The sequence below is a fragment of the Peromyscus leucopus genome, chromosome 6, assembly GCF_004664715.2.
Source record: "Peromyscus leucopus breed LL Stock chromosome 6, UCI_PerLeu_2.1, whole genome shotgun sequence".
NCBI lineage: Eukaryota > Metazoa > Chordata > Mammalia > Rodentia > Cricetidae > Peromyscus > Peromyscus leucopus.
Genome location: NC_051068.1, coordinates 105,689,254 through 105,699,493, shown reverse-complemented (window position 1 = coordinate 105,699,493; position 10,240 = coordinate 105,689,254). Strand labels below are relative to the sequence as shown.

Sequence of the window (10,240 nt, the reverse complement as noted above, 5' to 3'; positions counted from 1 at the left end):
AGTGACGCTGAGCCTTTTCCGGTCCGCCGGATTATGAATGGCGAGGGGCGGGGGGCTTCCCGGACACCTTGCTTCTTGCTTGTTTCTGTTTCTCTCCCCCACCCCCGGGGCCTCACTGGAGGCGAGCGCTCCTCCGGCCGCGGCTTCCAGCGGTAGCTTCGGAATCCCGGCTCGGGCTGGGCGGGAAGGCGCGGTGGCCCGCGTCGCCCGCACGCTCTCGCGCCCTCCCTGCCTGGCCGCGCCCCTGCGACCAGGTAAAGAGGGCGCTCGGGGCCCCTGAGGACCGCGCGGTCGCTCAGGGGTCGCCGGGGCTGAGCTCGGGGGCGAGGCAGGACCGGCGAGGGCTCGCAGCCGGCGGAAGTCTTCCCGGCCCTGCATTCGCCGCTGAGTGACGCGTGGGCCGCTCCGCTGCTGCGAGCCAACCCTCCGGTCCTCCTGCGCGGGTAAAGGAACAGGGCAGCTTTGCGTGGTGTAGGGGTTTGGGGTGGTCGTTTGCAGTTAGGCGCCCGGGGAAGACCTCTTGGGAGCACACGCTAACTTTTCCCCAAGAGTTTTCCGTTGCAGCCCATCCTGATTGGACGCTGCAGGTGGATACTGTTTCACAGTTACTCCAACGGATTTGCTACATCTGGGGGACCCTTCGCTTAATATTATCCCCCATCAGAGCAGCGTTTCTCTTCGGTTATTAACTTGAGCAGAACACTTGAGATGAGCTTGCATGAAAATTGCTTTGACTTCAAACAATGACTGCTCAAACGCATACCGCCCCAGCTTTGCTTGGTTTGGGAATTACATGACCCTCTCTCCTCCCCTCCCCCATGTCCACCCCCAAATTCCTTGTCATAAACTCCTTAAGATCAGAAAAGATACATTAATGTATCTCCTACCAAATTATTGCTAAAGAATGAGGCGTTTGTCAAGTTTCTTTTGGGCTTTTCAACAGAAAGAGTGTTTAGAGGAAAGACTACAAAAACTAGCAAGAACTAGTGATAATATTAAACATGTAAATATGGTCATTAAAATGCCACGAGAATAAACTTATAATACAACAACTGATTTGCTGTCATTTACTAGATCAAACATTAAGCTATATGAGGTTTTTGGTTTTTTTATTTTTTATAATTGCATTGTGGGAGCATACACCACGACAGTGATTGCCTTAAGTATTCTCATTATTTGTATTTCAATTGCGCCTGAAGGCTTCATTTTAAGAGGTCAAACCTCGAAAATAAGATTGAAGTTTGAACATTGTTTTATGTTATTAATTAAAAACAACAACAGCAACAGCACACCTTTAAATTAGTGAGAGACCATGGAGAGATGGGCTTTCAAGGAAGGGGCGATAGGATGCAGTGCTATACATGGGAAAGGGGAAAAGTAGAAAGAACACGTCTGTGTATTTGCTCACTTTAAACAATGGTTGTGAACCCATGAAGACTGGTTTTAAACCTGTTATTCTCTAGCTTTTGTTTCAGCAACACATGGTTTGAAATCAGCACAAACAATACTCCAGTTGCTCTTACCAATAGCAATAATGTAGCAGACATTAAAACTGGGACTAACCAGGTGACAATCTGTAGTGTAGACAGTTACCCAGTATGTGTTGTTTTTAGCCTTTGATTCAAAGTAACTTACTGGATTATGCTAGGATCATTTCTTGGGATGCAGGACTTTAAACTTTGTATCATAAAATCAGTATTGTTTGCTGAGATAATTTAGTATTTTTTTTTCAGGCTTGCTGATACTTTCAACATATTTACATTTCATGGAGTCAATCCGTGTTAACCACAGGTCAGATTTAGCTGCAAGCTTTATGACTCCATACCAACGGACAATTCTTTGAATCTCCAGAGAGATTATATACTTCTGTAACTAAGATTTCAGTAAGCATTTCACTTCCCCACTTCGCTTATTTCATAAAAATTTCTTGCCCTGGTAAGAAAAAAGCTAATTTTAATCATGGGCTAATTGCCTCTGGACTATCATCCTACATTACATAATATAATGAACTCTAAAAGCTGCATTTCTTTCTTTTTTTTTTTTTTTTTTTTTTTGACTTTTAATTAGGTGCAGTTGGCTATTTATCTGTAGAGAGAATTTTAAAAAATCTGTAATAGAGTACAGTGGGGTTTGTAACTGAATAGTACTGCTTTGTCAGAAATCTAAAACATAACCTAAGTTCTCTATTCAATATATTGAACATTCTCTGATGGAGAGAATTTGAGCAGGTATAAACATTTCAGTATTGGAGAGAAATATGCAAATGTTTGTACTTAACTATGTCAAACTTTATTTTGTATAATACAGTCTGCTAATATGTATGTTGACTTAAGAATTCTCCATTTAGCCGGGCGGTGGTGGCGCACGCCTTTAATCCCAGCACTTGGGAGGCAGAGGCAGGCGGATCGCTGTGAGTTCGAGGCCAGCCTGGGCTACCAAGTGAGTTCCAGGAAAGGCGCAAAGCTACACAGAGAAACCCTGTCTCGAAAAACCAAAAAAAAAAAAAAAAAAAAAAAAAAAAAAAAAAGAATTCTCCATTTATCTTCCACCATTTTATGACTCCTTGGTTTTAAACCTCAGTACCAAATTTTCAATGTTTGTGGAAAAACACTTTTCAGTTCAACATAGTCCACACATTTCCTGGGGAGAAATTTGGAAATAAGAAGCATAAGGTAAATTTTCCCCATTAAAATTTTTGCACTTTAATAGTGTCAGTAGGTAGAGAATTTGTGAATAAATGATAATGAATAGTAGAGGCTGAGGTGTAACTCAGTGGCTGAGTGCTTACCTCCCACATGTGAGGCTGGGGTTTGATCTGTAGCACTGCTTAAAACAATTAAGTAGCTAGCATTTAGTTAGGGGCTTCTTATGTAGCCATCATTGTCCATTGACAGAGCATACCGTATGGAAGGTTCTGCTATGACATCCTCATTTCATAACAGAAAACTGAGATGAAAGAAAGTTTCCTAGCTCCTAAGGATCAGAACCAGTGTTTAAGTCCAGTAAATATGTCCAAGAGTCTCAGCTTTTACCCATCACTAGACATGTGTAGATACCTTAGTAGTTGAGGTTAGGAGTTTTTCTGTCTGAATATCAGTATTTATGTCTTTGTTTGCTTGTTCACATGTTTGGATAGACTCCGGTTATACCCATCATGCGTCAGCTCTTGTAGGTGAATGTGTTTCTTCATTTTTACTTACACTTAGCCTTTAAAGTAGACTAAGTTGGAAGAGGAAATGGTGTCAGTAAGTGAGGCTAATGTATCAGACTGAGGTCTTCAGTAGTTATTCTTGTATGGATTGTTGGCAATCATTTATGTATTCAGTCATCTTTATTCATCTCATAAACTAAAACTTGAGCATTATTAATCATTGATACACTAACGGGGAAGAATGCTGGACAAGAAGCTAAGGAGTGATGGGAGTGTGTTTGCGATTCTGTGGTCAGGGAAGTCGAGATGATACGTGCTAGAGAAATCAGTGGCGTGAGGAAGGGAAGATGAACAGCTAAACACAAAAATTCTCAGGTAGGAGCGTCAGACCTCTGAAGAACAGGAAGAAGTGTGGTGAAAGGAGTGAGAAGGATGTGAATGAAATCAGACAATAAAGAGGGCATCCCATTGGATCCACACTGTTTATTCTAAGTGTGCCGAGGGACTCCTGGGTCACATTGTGCGGGAGACCTGTTTTTAAAGATGATTGTTGGAGAATAGACTTATCAGGGAATAAGATGCTTTACAACCTGTAAGAGCTGGTGATGACCTCGGTTAAAGTGGCAGTAGGAGATGCTGAGGAACTAGATCTGGTTCTGTTTCAAAGGAGATAGCAAGAGAGGAGAGATATGGGCGTTTAAGTGGCGCTTCCGCCTTTGCCGTAGCTGAATAGTGTTGCTGTTTGATCAACAACGGGGCGGGTAAAGAAAAGGAACAAACTTAGAAAAAGATCTAGTTGAAATGTCAAGGAGCCTGGAGCTGAGGCAAGATGTTCCTGACGTAAATGTAGGAGTCAGATAGTACTTAAAGCTACTGGCACTGAGATCACACAGAATGGTGCTGTGGAAATGTGACTTCTGAAGCATTTAACTAATTATGCTTTATCAATCAAAATTCAGGAGTCAGATATTGGGGTAAGAACCTGAATGATCAGAGAAGCTTTGGAGAAGCCACCAGTAACCTCCTACCTCTTGAGTTCCTTCCTCCACAATGGCCAAGATCCTCTCCAAGCCCCGCCTTACTACTACCTCTGTCCTCCAAAACCTGAGTGGTTAATTTTCGTCAGCTAGTGGCTACCTCTGCCCTCTGATTCAAAACAAACTTTATTGTCAGAATGCAATCAAAATATCACACAACAGACTTCTGTACTGATAATGAGTCATGAAATTAGTCAACAGCTATAATTTAAAAGGAAAGGGGAAAAACAGTATAAAAACAGATTCATTCAGTGTAATAGAGTATTCATGATATTATTTCAGGTTTTGCTGTTGCTTTTTCTGGTACTAGAGATTACTAGGCCAGTGCTCTCCCACTGAGCTACCTCTTAGCCTTCTGATTTTGAAACAGGGCCTCCCTAAGTTTCCCAAGCTAGCTTTGAATTCACCATGTAGTCCAAGCTGGCTTCAAACTTGTGATCTTCCTGGGTAATTAGAATTTGAGCTATGAACCCTTGAGCCATCTAAAGAATATCCAGCAAATGGAATCAGGAAGCAACTGACAAGGAATTGTATATAGTGTTAAAAAATGTTAAGTAAACAACTTTGGAATGGAGATTTTTTTTTTTTATTAAGAATTAGGAGGTTGGCATCCTTGCTGGAAATATTTTAATAATTTTCAGTTTGGTAAGATTGCCCCTATAATAAAATATGCTTTTATTTATACTATAATCTTACAGTATTAATGTTTTCTAAAATTTTGGGGTTTTGAGACAGATTCTTATGTAACACAGGCTGAACACAAACTGGCTATGTATTTTAGGGTGACTTTGAACTGATTCTCCTGCTTCCACTTAATAAGTGTACCGATAGTATTTATTCTAAAAAAAATTCTGAATATTTTCAAAATAGATCCCTTTAGTTTCAGTTAATACGTTAGTTTTTTGTGACAGGTTCTCTCTGTAGTCCCGGCTGTCCTGGGACTGACTGTATAGACCGGGCTGGCCTTGAACTCACAGAGGTCTTCCTGCCTCTGCCTCCTGAGTGCTGAGATTAAAGGTGTGTGCACAATGCCTAACTAATATTTTTTTAATTAAAAAAAAAAAAAACTAAAACAAAGCAGAACACTGACTGATATCTTGCTGAATAACATAATTTTTGGTCTGTCATATAGAGCATCATTTATTCTGTAATATTGAATTGCCAAAGAGCCTGACTTGAATTTTTGACTTTTGAACACAAAACATTCAAATTGATTTTTAAAATTCTGGCTGATAGAGAAGTATGCTTATTTTTAATTTTTTCTTTATATTCTCTCTTTCTCTCTCTCTTCTCTCCCTCCTCCTCCTCTCCTCCTCCTCTCCCTCCCTCCCCTCTTCCTTAGACATCTGCACACAGAACATAAATGGGATGGAGTATTAAAAAATTTAAAACTTTTTTTTTAAAGGCAGGTTTTCTCTATATAATCTTGGCTTTCAGAACTTCAGTATGTAGATCAGGCTGACCTTGAACTCACAGGGATCTGTTTCCTCTGCCTTAAAGGCATGTGTCACCAAGCCTAGCAGCATATGAAATATTTTGTCTAAGCCGAGATATATTATTTAGAATTTAAATGTCTAAGTATTATACCTATGATTTAGCACAACCATTTTTAAATATATCCTTGAAGATTTCTATGAAATGAGACTGAACCGTCAATATTTTCTTTTAACCTGTTTATTCTTCCTGCAGATTCCCAGTGGTGTTGACATAAGAGATGGATGCATATTCCATTGGTTGTGCTCATCTCCCGAAGCTTATGTTTTTGTCTGCTGTTTTATCATGTCCTTTCAGTGACTGCGGTGTGGCATATGCCAGGATTAAGAAAGAGCAGTGACAGGTCTGTGCTTGACAAAAATCTAATAAGGGCAGTGCAAGGTGTGCTCTGGAAACCTCGGGATCCTGAAATTGACTCTTGTGTGTCTGTCATAAAGTTCATGATGTAACTAGGGAACTGTCAAAGCAGAAAAAGAAGGGGAAAAGGAATTTCTTTTTGCCTATGATATTTATAAACTTTAAGCCAATACTATGTTCTACTCCTAAAAACAGTGCAAACCAAAACACCCCCCCAGGTTTATTAAATGTTTGATTTTTAACTATTATACTAGTGAGTAATGAGAAATTGCCCAAGAGAGTAATTTTTTTTTAAACTCCACAATTATTAACCAACATTTTGATCTCCAAGGGGGGAGGAAAAAACCTTCACTAATATCTATATTGAAAAAAGCACTAAAAAATCAATTGTACTTTGCTTTTTCTCTTGGACAGCTCATTAATTTTTCTGATTTCATCATGGGAAAGTATTTCTATTTTATTTTGTTGATATTTAACATTAGTAAGTACTCACAGTGAATCAAATTTATAGCTTATATGCAAAATGCCTTTTTCATGGTTCTTTTGTACCTTTCTACAAAGGTATATGCACGCCCCTCCCCCCACACACAAACATGTGCACATGCACACATATTTTTTTTCTCTACTACATCCTCTGGTTACATACTTCTAAATGCTTTTAAAGAGTGCCATCTAGTGTCAGTTTTTGAATTGTGGTTTATGGATTAGAATGTGGTTAACTCAAATGCAAAAAGTTATAATTGACAAAAGCCTTAAATAATTTGACCTCAAGATATGCATCTTTAAAGCAGCTAGTGTGTATACTCATACATGTATTCCTTCAGCAAATCCTTTTACATACAAAGGTTTAGCAGGCTCTATTTTAAGTATAATAGTTAACAAAATATTCTTACAGAATATTCTAATAGTCTAATAGACAAATAACATTGAATAAATAGTGTTTTATATGGTGCTAAGTGCTGTGGAGGAAATTAAAGCATAGAAAGCAAAGTAAAAGGAGTGTGTAGATTGGGGGTTATAATATAAAAAGGAGCCAAAGAACATCTTAGCATCCAAGATGCTACCTATTATTAAATACCTGGAGCAGAATTCTGTGTTCTGGAAACCCCAAGTATGAAGATTTTGAAGTTGGAGTATAGACAGAGTTTGGGAGAATCTTTAATTCACTTTTGGGGAAGCAGTAAGCAATGAAAAAAAAAATGAGATGAACCTAAGAGGCAAAATGATTACATCAAAGTCTGTGTTTATTTCAGTAGGATGGAAAGACACTATAGCACTTAAGCTGAGTGGTAGAACTTCAATGTTAACAGAATAAGCTGAGGTTGGGGATGGGAGGTGGAGGCAGTTGATATAATTTACAAGTGAGAGTGACTGAGAAGCAGTGGAAATGCTGTGAAATAATTCTGTATTTATACTACAGATAGATCCAGAAAAGATTGGCTGGGGGAGGGGCTGTACAAGAGTATGAACAGTGCTTCCAATACAAAGCACCAAGGTCACTCATCTTAAAATCATCACTAAAAATGTTTAATCAGGCAGAGTGGGGGGAAGTTTTCTTTTTAAAGCCATTCATCCTTGAAGTAAAAATTCTTAGATACAAATTCTTACTGATTTTTTGAAAAACACTCATCTTTTAGCTTCTAAATTGTTATATATATTTGAGGCCTATAACCTTCGATTTTTGTTACAGGTGACCCAATGAAAACAAAATGAAAGGCACTAAGCAAAGTCCTACAGCAGAGTGCCTGTACCTGGAGTACTCTCACCAAGCAGAGGGCTGCATCTTTCCTCTCCACACGTCTGTAACTCTGTTCTTATTGTCCTACTGTGACTGCGAGGTCTTTAATGTTTGCTTGGTCCTTACCGAGGAAAATGCAGACGCTTCTCTCCCCAGAGAGGCACTGCCCCAGGATCTGGACATACAGGTTATTTCAAGGCAGGCGCTCCCACCCATAGTCCAGAATTGCTGTTTGCCAGCAGTGGTGGAACAACCAGACGTTTTCTGTAGAGCAGGACTTGCTGTTGTCCTCAGACACATAATCCAGAAATCCTATGAAGCTGAGCCCTCAAGAAAGGAGATTTTGGAACTTCTGGGTTTTAAAAAGACTTGTTTGAAAGCCTGTGCTGAAGTAAGTATATGGTCTCCTCTCTTACTTAAAGCTATAAGTAATAACATTCACTCCAATATGATCTTAACTTCCCGTTGGTGACTATTGGATAGTTAAGTATGTCGTCATGACAGGGCAATAAAAAACAATAAGAATTTAAGATGTACTTTATAAGTTTAGATACATTGTTTTGAAATAATGTTTTCCCCTCCTTTGTTATACTGAGGACTTTAAAAGAAATGTTCATATATTTGTAAGAGTTCAAGTTGTAGCGCCTTGTAATATCTAAGGAGTTTTAAAGGCTTTTTGAGTGTCTTAGTTACTTTTCAGTTGTTGTGTTAAGACACCATGCCCAAGGCGACTTACAGAAGAAAGAGTTTATTTGGGGATTACAGTTTCGGGGGCTAGAGTTCATGACCATCGTGGCAGAGAGCAGGGAAGCAGGTGGGGTGGTGCTGAAACAGTAGCCGAGAGCTTGCATCTTCAGACACAACCTCACGGCAGAGAACTTACGGGAAATGGTTTGAGTCTTTTGAAAACTCAAAACTGCTCCACAGAGCCACATTTCCTCCAACGAGGGACACCTCCTAAGCCTTCCCAGACAGTTCCACCTACTGGGGACGAGTATTCAAATACACGTGCCTGCCGGCTCATTCTCACTGAAACCACCACATTCTACTTCTTAGCCCCACGGGCTTGGCCATATCATAAAGCAGAATGCATTCAGTCAGACTTCAGGAATCCCCACATCTTCCACAGTCGCAATACTGTTTCAAAGCCTAGAGTTCCTTCTTCACTTTAGGCCGTCTTTTAATTGTAACCACGTGTAAAATCAAAAGGCAAATTATGTACTTCCAACATTCAGTGACACAGAATTTATATTACCATTCCAAGGAAAGTGAGGAAACACTGGACCACTGCAAGACTGAAACCCTGAAGGGCCAACTCTGGATGCTATAGCTCCATGTCTGAAGCCAGAGGACTCAGATGGCTCCACCAGCTGATTGCAGCACACTTCTTTCTCTTGGGCTGGTCTCATCCCATCTGCAGCTCTCCTTGACAGATGGCTCATGGCTCTGGTAACTCCAACATCCTGGAGTCTCCAGCACAATCCAGTCTTCACCTTCCCAGCTTTATGCGCTGGCCTTTTGAGGCTTCCATACAGAGACTTCTATGCCATACACCTGGCCTCAGCAGCTCTCCTTAACCATAAAGGAAGGTTTTTCAATCCCTTAATTCTTATCTCCTTCATAACTCTAAAGCCAGACCATATGCTGTCCACTTGGGGTGTAGCGTGGCTCCCTCCTTGAATTACATTTGTAGAGCTTCCTTTGTTGTTGCTTTTTAGAAGCAAAAAGATCCCTCAAGAATTTTCCTTCTACAAGTTGGAAGCTTAACTGGGTGGGCTCTTGTCCTGAGGGCACCCCTCCTTTTATTTCATTTTGCATTGGGTCTATCCTTATCTTATTGAGCACAAACAAGCCTTGGCTCCAAAGTTAAATTGTTAAATTTCCTGGTGCTCTTTCCCTTCCTGCTGTACATTTTGTATTTCTTTTTGTCTCACTTATTCTTTTTCACTTTAGATCTATGTAAGAGTGATAGTAATAACCATGGGACAGAGTCATTGTTAGGCTTTCTTGAAATCTCCTCAGCCAAGGAAATTAATTCATTACTTTTTCATTTATCCTCAGGCAGATTCTTAGGACACAGGCCCAAAGCAGCACATTTCTTTGCCAAAGTATCACAAGAATGGCCTCTAGCCCATTTGCTAATAATATTGTTTCCCTCTGAACCCTCTTAAGCTGGGGCCTCCATAGTCTGCACTGTTTTCAGCACTCTTGTCTTGCAAGCTCCTACTAGGAAGGCCCATGAAGCCTGTATTAGAGCATTCAGCTGCTTTCCTAGTCCAAAGTCTTTCACAATCTTGGAAAAACAGCACGGTCAGGCCTATCACACCTCCAACAAGGCCATACTTCCTAATCCTTCCCAAACAGTTCCAACAAACTGTGGACCAAGTGTTGAAATGCATGAGTGTCTTCTCATTCAAAACCATGGGAGGTAAGGACTTAGTAAGAGGCTGCAGGAGTACAAAA

At 40.3% G+C, this 10,240-nt stretch overlaps 1 protein-coding gene across 5 annotated transcripts in view; it reads left to right on the top strand.

Moving 5' to 3' along the window:
- Positions 1–166: 166 nt before the first annotated feature.
- Positions 167–10,240, top strand: part of Gstcd (glutathione S-transferase C-terminal domain containing) — a 107,690-nt gene continuing 97,616 nt past the window's right edge. Inside the window, exons 1-4 of one of the 5 annotated variants that reach the window (XM_037207119.1) lie at positions 167–254; positions 1,734–1,883; positions 5,878–6,025; positions 7,730–8,168. In XM_037207119.1, the coding sequence (XP_037063014.1) occupies positions 7,749–8,168 (420 nt within the window). In that variant the 5' untranslated portion in view covers positions 167–254; positions 1,734–1,883; positions 5,878–6,025; positions 7,730–7,748. The other 4 variants (XM_037207118.1, XM_028857088.2, XM_037207120.1 and 1 more) reach the window with 4 other exon arrangements.